The sequence below is a fragment of the Protobothrops mucrosquamatus genome, unplaced genomic scaffold (genome assembly GCF_001527695.2).
Source record: "Protobothrops mucrosquamatus isolate PMUCROS unplaced genomic scaffold, P.Mucros_1.0 scaffold3898, whole genome shotgun sequence".
Taxonomy (NCBI): Eukaryota; Metazoa; Chordata; class Lepidosauria; order Squamata; family Viperidae; genus Protobothrops; species Protobothrops mucrosquamatus.
Window position 1 is genome coordinate 109197 of NW_015389845.1, and position 11101 is coordinate 120297.

Here is an 11101-nt window from a genome sequence, read left to right on the forward strand (position 1 = left end):
AGAATACATGGAATATTTGCAGACATGGAGCTAATTTGAGGGTCCCTATTTGGGATAATGGGAATGTAATGGAGCTTTACACAAGCTAAGCTTTCCAATTAATTTCAGAATTGGGATGGCGTATGAAATGCCAAATACTTGCACAGCTTGGTCCAAATAAGTGTTGATGTACTCACCCAGCATACTATTCCTTTTTGGGATAATAAATACGGTAGTATACAAAACACAGAAAAAATATAACAAAGGGAGAAGAAAAGGAAATACAACTAACACTATAAGAAGAGTCACATGGTTGAGTTGGAAGGCTACAGAAATTTGAATGAATGAATGAATGAATGAATGAATGAATGAATGAACGAATGAAGTCCATTCACTATACCTCTCCATAGCTTTCAATTGTTGAGATAATTCTTGCTTCCACTGTCACTGTTCTGTTGGCCTCTGTTTATTTCATCCCTTGACTATTTATTTGGGCTACATTTAATTGGCCTCTTTTAATAGGGATTTCTTTTTGACTATCTGAATCACAGCTCTCTTTTCCAGATACAATGATGGAAGAATTTTGTGGGGATCTTCTAAGCTCTACAATGCTTAGAAACATTTTGACACTGAGAGCAAACCTATAAGAAGACAGTTAATCTGTCCTAGAGATAGGCATGACCCATGTGCAATTGTCCAGCTTAAGAAAGCTGATCAATCAAGTTGTTGTATGGAGCACCCTTTAAAGCCAGGGTGGAGCTTGAGCTATAGGGGAAATGCCTTCTCCTAACCTTCCCCTGAAAGGCAAAACATCCTATCAGCGCAAAGGGTTCCTTCCAATTTCGAATTTGCTCTCCTTCTGGGTAAGAGGAAAGGCTGGAGACATGGACCATTTAAGTGATAGAGTCAACATTTTGAAATGGGGGTGATGACATCATGGATTGACAGACACAGACATTCTGTAAGGGGCATCATTTCAGGACCCTGGATAGAGTCAGGAATAAAAGACTTGGATCAAGGAGCAAAGAGATGATCAGACATTATTAGCTTAGCAATTATCAGCTGGGCACATTATGTTCATCACATAGTAGGCAAAAGCTTGCTTTTTTGTGTGCAGGATGGAGTTAAATCTCTCTCTGCTTGTTCAGGAAGAGAAGGATCGGGGGACAATGTTTCTCAGTTTGGGTCCATCCCTTTGGAACAAGCTACCATGGCGATCCAGATGTTGCTTTTTTTTATGGCATCTAGGAGGGCTGTAAAACAGAGAAATTTTGTTGACACTTAAATCTAGAAAGTTGCTGGGATTTGGGGCTGGCTTGTTTTTCATGGTTTTAATTGTTGGTTTTATGGTTCGATATAGTGGCATCCATAGGGAACCACAATGTTGTCCAAATGCTGATGTGTGCTTCGTGGCATCATCTCATCCATACAGCATTTCTGTAGTTGCATTCTGACCTCTGATGCAAATATGCTAATTGAAGTAATTGTGCAATGTTGTGTTGGCATTTTGCCTCCTACTCTTGGGTCACCGAGATTGATTGATTGATTGATTGATTGATTGATTGATTGATGGATGGATAATATGTCATGGTGTTGACTGTTAGCAAAGTCATACATTTTCTCCAGGGGGATTGTCTCCAACCTGGTCCTTCACATTATATCCATTACCACTACAATTGAATCCATCCACTTGATGTTGGTTATTCTTTTCTTCTGTTTCCTTTCTCAGCACTACAGATTTCTCAAGAGACGGGGTCACCATGGATACCCATAATTTTATATGAAGATATTGTAAAAACCCCAGGAGCCCACATGGAGTTGAAAGCACATGAATATAATAATTAATATACATTCTTTGATTTGGGACTCTTCACCTCTCCAATTGACAAGAATCCCTCTGATACTATCTCTTCTCCACCATCTCTTTATTCATGGAAATGATGCACTATAAATTCATAAAAAAGGGGGAAGTCTGCTGCCAAACCACCTACCACTTAGGAATCCACTATGCAAATTTCTCTGCAACTGAAAACATTCATTCTAGCCCCTGCGCTTACATAAAATTCAAACCAACACAAGGCAAGGACACTTGAACCATGCACAGCTGAGACATAAACATTATGAGCAAGGAAGTAATTCTGTTGCATTAACTGCTTAATGGTGATCATAACTATCTCACGACATCTGGATATGCTGATCCTGTTGTTTTAGGAGCGAAAGGAAGCTTTATATTTCAACCCCAGTCATCCACAGCAATCTATCACATACCATCCATCCTCTAGGATTCTCCTCATTTTTCCCAGGCCTCCTTAATCACAGCTGACTCATTACTAAATGCTCCATTTACATGCATATAAAAATATCTTTGGGATTCATGATGCCTCCATACCTATTTCAGAATTGCAAACACCAGCAATTTAGTTTTCTGTTTTTGTCCGGACCCGATTGTTTCCTTCGTTTTATGCAAATTGCCCTTCTTTTGGCAGCAATTGGAAATAGCTTTTTCTCTTAGAAAGAAGAGAGAAAATAGATGTCACAGAGATGTGTGGAACTCTGCACAGAAATGGGATTGTTCAAGAGGCTGAAAAGGTAGATTGGAGAACAGGTCAAACCCTGTTGTGATGGTTACAGAGAGAAGAGAAGAGGAGAGGAGGGGAGGGGAGAGGAGGGGATGGGAGGGGAGGGGAAGGGAAGGGAGAGGAGAGGAGAGGAGAAAGGAAGGGAAGGGAAGAAGAAGGGAAGGGAAGAGAAGGGAAGAAGAAAAGAGAAGAGAAGAGAAGAGAAGAGAAGAGAAGAGAAGAGAAGAGAAGAGAAGAGAAAGGTGGTTGGACTTGGTAAGAGGGGTGATGGGGACACCATTGGAACATCTGAAGGACCAGGTTAGGGACAGATCTTCATGGAGAAACAATGAGTGGTTGCTAAGAGTCAACAATGACTTGATGGCACATCACCCACCAATTAGGGCTTTACATCGGTAGTCCTTGACTTACAAAAGTTTGTTTAGTGACTATTTGAAGGTACAAAACACTGAAAAAAGTGACTTAGGACCATTTTTCCACTTGCAACCGTTGCAGCATCCCCATGGTCACGGGATCAAAATTCAGACGCTTGACAACTGACTCCTATTTATGACAGTTCCAGTATCCCGGGGTCACGCGATCCCCTTTTGTGTCCTTCTGACAAGCAAAGTCAATGAGGAAGCTGGATTCACTTAATGACCTTGTGACTAACTTAACAACTTCAATTATTCACTTAACAACCGTGGCAAGGAAGGTCGTAAAATGGGGCCAAACTCACTGAACAAATGTCTGGCTTAGCCACAGAAACTTTGGGCTCAACTGTGGCCGTAACCCTATAGTTAGCCATCTGTGAAGATCATGAGAAGGGATCCTGGCAATCCTGAATAATTTCTGGATCTCCCCTTGGAATCTGGGAGGAAAAGGCTGGACCTTACATTTTTCAGTCTGGATTAATTCACTTCTTCATGCTAGTTGGGTAGCTGAAATATTCCACTAGTCAGCTACTGAAGCTGCTTTTATTCTGTTTGAATAATATGATTACCTTAATGGCTCGGTGGCTGCTTTTCAAAATCTTTCCCAAAACCCCCCCACCCCCAAATGCTTTATTTTTTAAAATAAAACTTGGTCCAAATCCACTCTTAATTGCCTGATGGCCTCACCCCCAAATTTGGGGCTTTGGATTCTGTCTGCTGGGGGAGAATTTGCAGAATGTTTGACCGTGGATCTCTTTTTTATTTATCTACATAAGAATTTTACTAAGGGTATCATAAGATAAAATACAGGTGAATATGAAGAGAGGAAAATAGAAGGGGGGAAGGTGTAGATAAAAAGGAAAGGAAAAAATGTATAACTTTCCAAGTTTTCTCTGCACAGTAAAGTACACAATTCTTTAACCTCAAGTTCGTACTTTACCAATTTAACAAATACTCGCCATTTCCGTAACAACAAATTACCGGTATACTAATCTTAACGGCTGGTCTCTTAACTGCTCTAGTATCTATTTTCAGGTTGTCCTTGACTTACAATCACAACGGAGCCCCAGATTTATGCTGTTAAGTGAGGCAGTGCTTAAGTGAGTTTTGCCCCATTTTACGACCTTCCTTGCCTCAGCTGTTAAGTGAATCACTGCAGCTTTTAAGCCAGTAACACGGTCATTAATTGAATCTGGTTCCCCCATTGGCTTTGCTTGTCAGAAGGTCACAAAAAGGGATCATGTGACCCCAGGGACACTGCGACCGTCATAAGTACGAGTCAGTTGCCAAGCGTCTGAATTTTGATCAAAGCACGTATTCTCCAATTTTTTTTTTTTTTCATGGCATTGGCACCACTTCAGAGCAGGACGAGAGTTTGCCGCAGAACCGAACGATGGGAATTTTTCAAGGCGTTTGAAATCCTACAAGGCCTTTTCTATGACTCCTGACTAGGAAGTGGAGCAGGTCTGTAAAACGCTTTTTGATTATTATGTCACCACCCCCTCCTTCCTCCCCCCCCCAAAAAAATAAAAGAACAAAGTAAGATATCTGGAGCTTCTCTCCTAAACACTCAAAAGCTTTCCATTTTATTTTCTTCACACAAAATGCCTAGGAGCAAATTCTAAACAGGAGAAAAATAGAAAGTGAAGTTCCTACCAAGCTGCCTTCAAAAGGCAAACAATTAAAAATCCAAGACCGGCTGGATTAAAATCTCTAAGGATGCGTGAAGGTAACAGAACCGGTTGGGGTTTGGGAAGCAGGTTGCCCGTCTTTCAGCTCTCACTTCTGAATGAGATTCCAAAGGCTGGCTTAGCAGCCTTGGGATCTGCTTCTGCGGATTTAATTCTTTTCATCTTAATTTTTTTTAAAAAAAAAAATCTGATTTCTCTTTCATTCTTTTTAAAAGGGCCATTGTTTGCATCTGCAAAGATCTTTGCAACGATCTGCAAAGATGACCGGTAAATTCATTCTGCTGTAACCAAAAAGATCAACTTGCATTTGTTTCCTGACCTGGTCTATCTCGAAGGGGTGTGTAGAGATCCACAGCCACAAAAGTCTCCTTGGACTTGAGAAACAGAGAAGGAAGCTCAGATTTTCTCCACCCCAATTTGCTGGGGTATAAGAGAGAACCAGTTTAGTGTAATGGTTAAGACATCAAGCTAGAAACCAGGTGGTTGTGAGTTCTAGTCTTGCCTTGAGCAGAAATCAGGGTGACCTTGGTTCAGTCCCTCTCTCTCAGCCCCAGAAAGGAGGCAATGGCCAAGCACATTGGAAAAATCTTGCCAAGAAAAGTGCAGGGACTTATCTAAGCAGTTGGACATGATTCAATGGAAATAAAACAAATAAGAGGGAAGGGAGGGGAGGGGAGGGAGGGAGGGAGGGAGGGAGGAAGGAAGGAAGGAAGGAAGGAAGGAAGGAAGGAAGGAAGGAAGGAAGGAAGGAAAAACCCAATCAGGCTAACTGTACCTACGCCAATGAAATAGAATTCCAGTCAGTCCTGAAAGGTTTGTTTTCCAACTTCAAAGAGCTGACATGACCAAATTCAAAAGCTGTAATTGGCAACATCCAATGGCATGCTAAATAAATGGATAACAGCTGGCTCTGCCCATCTACTGCCACCACTGCGCCACATTGCAAGTCACCCCAAAGCTGATTGGCCCTCTAGGCATCATAGCTCAGCTCTGCTCTCAACCAGCTGTCAAGATGCCTAAAAATTTAACAATTCGCTCTCGCATTTAACAATCGACTCTTGCAAACCAGACCCAATATATACCAGCAATATTTGATTAGGACCCACCAAATTGACATAGAAGAGGATACAGGTCTGATGAGTTCTAGGTGCATCTTGACTATTGCCAATTCTCTTAGCCCCAAATGGAGAAATTGGATGTTTGTAATGCTGCCCTTGTGGGTAGAGGAAGACAAGGCACTACACAAACAATGAAAGCTTACCACATCCATAATTTGTCGGAGACTAAGGCTGAAAGAGACGGTGAGCGGCTGAGAATCATTAGCCACCGGCCTTTCCAAGGGATTGTAATTCTTCAACAGCTCTCGGTAAAGTTTTCGCTGGTACTCCCCTTGCAGGCTCACTGGAAGAGAAGAAAGGGAAATCATCAAAGGGGTCAAAAGTCAGGATTGGCTGGAGCATCTCCTCAAATTGGCATCTCTCAACCAATTATTCTCAATTTTGGCAACATTAATAGGGGTGGACTTCAACTCCCAGAATACCCCAGCCAGCACAGATGGAGTTCAACTTTGCAAATTGTGCAAATCTTTCAATTTGGAGAGAAGCAACCTAGAACTAAGGAGAAATTTCCTGACAGTGAGAACAATTAACCTGTGGAACAGCTTGCCTTCAGAAGTTGTGAGGGCTCCAACACTGGAGATTGTTAAGAAGAGATTGGATAGTCATTTGTCTGGGGTGGTATATGGTCTGCTACTTCAGCAAGGGATTGGACTAGAAGACCTCCAAAGTCCCTTCCAATTCTGTTATTTTATTAATTAATCAGTGCAACGGCTTGCCTCCAGAAGTTGTGGGTGCTCCGTCACTGGAGGTTTTTAAGAAGAGATTGGACAATCATTTGTCTGGAATGGTGTTGGGTCTCCTGCCTGAGCAGGGGGTTGGACTAGAGCAGGGCTTTTCAACCAGTGGTACGGGTACCACCTGTGGTACATTGGCACCTGGCAGGTGGTACATGACCATCCTAGAAAAATAGCGGGGGAGGGGAATGAGCTGAACTGGTGGCAGCACAGCACAAGCCTGAGCGAGAGATGGCTGGAGCTGCAGGGCTGCCAGGGCTCAGCGGAAGTGCCAGGATCAGCACCAGGTTCCAGCTGGAGCTCAGCGCTGATCCTGGCACTTCTGCTGAGCCCAGAAGAAGCGCCGATCAGCTGGAATGTTGCAGCCTCTCCAGGGTCTTGTGATTTACATTCAGATGCTTGGCAACTGATTCATATTTATGACAGTCACAGTGTCCCAGGGTCATGTGAAGTGACCAAAACCTGCTGCAACCACCCAGCAGACGGGGGGAATAAAAACCAAACACCCCCCCACCCCACCCCCACTGCCAATCCTCAACAGAAATGCTCATAACAATGGAAACCTCGGACAGGAGGAAGAGCGCCGCCGGGTGGGCAGGCAGGTGTCTTGCTCGGCTGTGCCTTGGGGGGCACTTTTTTCAGTGCCATTTTAACTTTGAACAGTCACTAAGCGAACTGTTGTAAGTCGAGAACTACCTGTACTTCATCACTTTTTTCCTTTTTTTTTTTTGGTATCAAGTTTTTGACACCTTGCTAGGCGACTGGTGGTACTCGGATATTGCCATATCCTAAAAGTGATACAATGGGTGAAAAGGTTGAAAAGCCCTGCACTAGAAGACCTCCAAAGTCCCTTCCAATTCTGTTATTTTATTAATTAATCAGTGCAATGGCTTGCCTCCAGAAGTTGTGGGTGCTCCATCACTGGAGGTTTTTAAGAAGAGATTGGGCAGCCATTTGTCTGGAATGGTGTTGGGTCTCCTGCCTGAGCAGAGGGTTGGACTAGAAGACCTCCAAGGTCCCTTCCATCTCGGTCATTCTGTTATTCATTGTCTAGCCAGCATCTTTAGCAAGGAGGTATATCTTTCCCCCTCAGCAGGTACCAAACATCCTTCCTGGAGTTCAGCCTATAAATCATGCAAGGATGTATCTAACCTTCCGTCACTGCCCTTAAAGGAAGCACTCCGTTAAGCAAGGGGAAATAAGGGATAAATCTAGCCACGTCCAACTGTTTCTCCAGATTTCCCCATTGTATGCAAAGTTCCTCAGCCGTTTGAAGGCACAGACAGAGCCTTATTTCTCTTCCCTGGGGAAAAAGAGATGAGACATATGGCAGAACAAGAGAAACATCTGCAGGCGTGAACTGTTTTGGAAAGCTGCTTTCGGCTCTTATTTCACATGTACAATTTAGGGATAAATGCGCCAGCAGTCTTATTGGACGGGTTCACAGGTTACAGCTTCAGGCCTGCAGCTGGAGACAGATGTTGAGGCTTCTCTGCAAGGGAGATTCTCTTTGATGGATGGGCCCAATGAGACGAGACAGGGAGAGAAAAAGAAACTTGCTAATGCAATGTTTCTCCATCTTGATCTGTGAACTTTTAACTCCCAGAATTCCCCAGCCAGCTTTGCTTGGCTGGCTGAGGAATTCTGGGAGTTGAAGTCCACGCATCTTAAAGTTGACAAGGTCAAGGAACACTCTGTGTCTGTGTGTTTTTATGGGTAGGTGTCTTTTTTTTAAAAAATAAATAAATAGACTTGCTCAGCACATAACTCTCTGCTCAATGAAACAGCCATTCTTCTCTCAGATTTTATCTCTTCCTTTATTTCTCCTGGTCTATACCATCTGCGGTATTTATTCTGCATCTTCTTCCCAGGCAACTTTAAAACTCATATTGAACCAACGCCAGGTACTGAATAAACCTCTGTTGAGTGAGTTCTCTTGTCACGCTAAACCATCATGCTTTATCCAACACCTTGCCTACATTCAGCAATTACTTTAAAGTATGAAACAGGAAAGGCCCGTCCAATTCAAAACATTGTTGGCAAGTATACAAGGTTAAAAAAAAAGTAATACGGGTATCCCTTCACTTACAATAGTTCATTTAGTGACCGTTCAAAGTTACAACAGCACTGAAAAAAGCAACTTAGGACTGTTTTTCATACTTACAACCATTGCGGTATCCTATGATCCCATGATCAAAATTCAGATTCTTGACAACTGACTCATATTTATGATGGTCGCAGCGTCATGTGACCTCCTTTTGCGACCTTCTGACAAGCAAAGTCAGTGGGGAACAACCATGTCACTAACTGAACAACTGAGAACTGACAAAAAATGGGGCAAAATTCACTGAACAAATGTCTCAGCAACATAAATCTGAGGCTCCATTGGGGTCGTAAGTCAGGACTATCATTAAAACAACAGCAACAATTGCCCAACGATAAAGTAACCCAGTTGACTTGGCAGCGTGCTACGTTGAAGCCAAACAAGCTACACTGCGGCTAAAAGCAATCATTTAAAAGCCATTTAAGGAGCTGAGAAATGCAGAGGGTTGTTTGAATCACTAAAACACGCTTCTCTCCCATCCTAAATGGGAAGCTTTTTGTACATTTGAGCCAAAGAGAGTGAGAAACTGGGGAGAAACCAAAATCCCCAACCATCCATCTATCTATCTATCTATCTATCTATCTATCTATCTATCTATCTACCTACCTACCTACCTACCTACCTACCTACCTACCTACCTATTTCTATCATCTCTCTCTCTCTATTTATTTTATAGATGAGAGAGAGAGAGAGAGAGAGAGAGAGAGAGAGAGAGAGAGAGAGAGAGAGAGAGAGAGAGAGGGAGAAGTTATATACACAGAAATTGTATATATATAAAAATACAGAGGTACTAAAAACAGCTGCCACAATGGAGCCAGATTAAGCAGAAATTAAAAAAGAACACACAGTACTTTTCCCATCATAAAAACTTACTGGAAACTCTTTGCAAATCATTTCTGAAAATTGGCTGGATGGGATACTTTTTTTAAAAAAAAAAGCAATTCCTTTATTCTTTCTAATTAACTTAAGAGCCATAAGCCCAACGGTGGTGTGTTTTGGGGGTTTTTTTGCAAGAGAACTCAGAAGCCTTGGTGAGTCCAAAGCTACTTAGGTCAGCGTGCATAAAACCACAGCAGCTGGACTCCTGCTAACTGGTTCCCCACCACTCCACCCGCCCCAGCTTTGCCTGGGAGTGAATTAAATTTAAGAATTTGGGGAGGAAAAGGGTTTAGCAAACCTTCCAACAAAGCCAGAGGGACTTGCCAAGTTTCACAGCACAATTGTCTACCTCTTTCCCTCAGGAATTAGACCCACATTTTCCAGGCATGGTTACTTCCCCACTATTTTTAAACGGGAATGTCTGAGCAGGTGGGTGCGATAATATTAGGAAAACAACACTTTGAAAGTTTGGAAGCTAGGCGTGTTTTCTTGAGATTATGCACACGGAAACTTCAAAGGCTAATCAACTCCAAGTTGAATTCAGTTTTCTGGATTTGGTACCCCTCTCGGCAGATCTCTGGAGTGTATTCTGGAGTGTCTGTGTCAAACTGCTTGTTGAATCAACTGCAAGTCGCTGGATTCACACAACTTCAAGCAAGGTTGGCAAACCCCAGTGGCTGTGCAGCAGGCTAAGCTGAGAACCAACCAACCAACCACATGATGGCAACGTTCAAACTCCATTGGAGGGTCCCCCAATGCTCGGGGGGGGGGGTTGTGGGAAGGAAAGCCCTGCCGGAGAAAGTCGATTGACACAAAACAAGAAAACACTTCGCTTCTTTCTCCTTTCTCGGTCTCTTGTGAGTTCCTCCTCCTTTCTTATCACCAGGCCAATTTTAGGAGGTCGATCCTCACGAAGGGCTGGGCTACCCGCCTCCCTGGGAATCCTACCTGAGTAATGCACTTTGAGGTCCGCCTGAAGACCCTCCCCTCCAAACGCTCAAGTCCTTAAACCGCCCCTTACAAAGGTCAGGAAGGGGAAACGGGGCACTCTGGACATGTTCAGAGGCTCTCTTTCCCCCTGCTCTGCCTCCTTCCTAGCCTTTCCCTTGGGGGGGGGGGGAAGCAAGGCTGCGATCGCGGAGTCCCGACGAGCGAGCTCCCGAAGCCCACCACTCACCGCGCACGAGTCCTCCGGCCAGGATCAGCACCACGGACAGCTCCCGGAGCCCCATCGCGCCGCTTGCTTGCCTGCTTTGCCAGGCGGGCCGGCGAGGCGCAAAGTTGGCGAGGCGCAAGGCCGGCGGGAGCGCCCGGGATCCCGCGCAACCGGGAAACACCCCCCCCCCGGCGGGGTGTAGGGTCTTCTTCTGCCGCCGCCGCCGCCGCCGCCGCCGCCGCCTCCTCCTCGGAGCCTGCCGGAGCCAGACGCCGCCTGGCCCGCCTCTCTGCCTGGCTCCCTCCCTCGTCCGTCCGTCCGCCCACCTGCCCGCCGCTCGCTCGCTCGCTCGCCTCCGCCGCCGCCGCCGCTGCTCGGCTGGGCTTCGCTCTGCCGTTCCCACGTGACGGGCTTCCCTCCTTCCCCGCGTCAGGAGCCGAGCGGCAGC

At 44.6% G+C, this 11101-nt stretch overlaps 1 protein-coding gene across 1 annotated transcript in view; it reads right to left on the reverse strand.

Moving 5' to 3' along the window:
* Positions 1-10729, reverse strand: part of CHRNA7 (cholinergic receptor nicotinic alpha 7 subunit) — a 38215-nt gene extending 27486 nt beyond the window's left edge. Inside the window, exons 1-2 of the mRNA XM_015827719.1 lie at positions 10675-10729; positions 5924-6063 (exon numbers count right to left, since the gene is read on the reverse strand). Of these exons, the coding sequence (XP_015683205.1) occupies positions 5924-6063; positions 10675-10729 (195 nt within the window). The remainder of the gene's footprint in view (positions 1-5923; positions 6064-10674) is intronic.
* Positions 10730-11101: the final 372 nt, after the last annotated feature.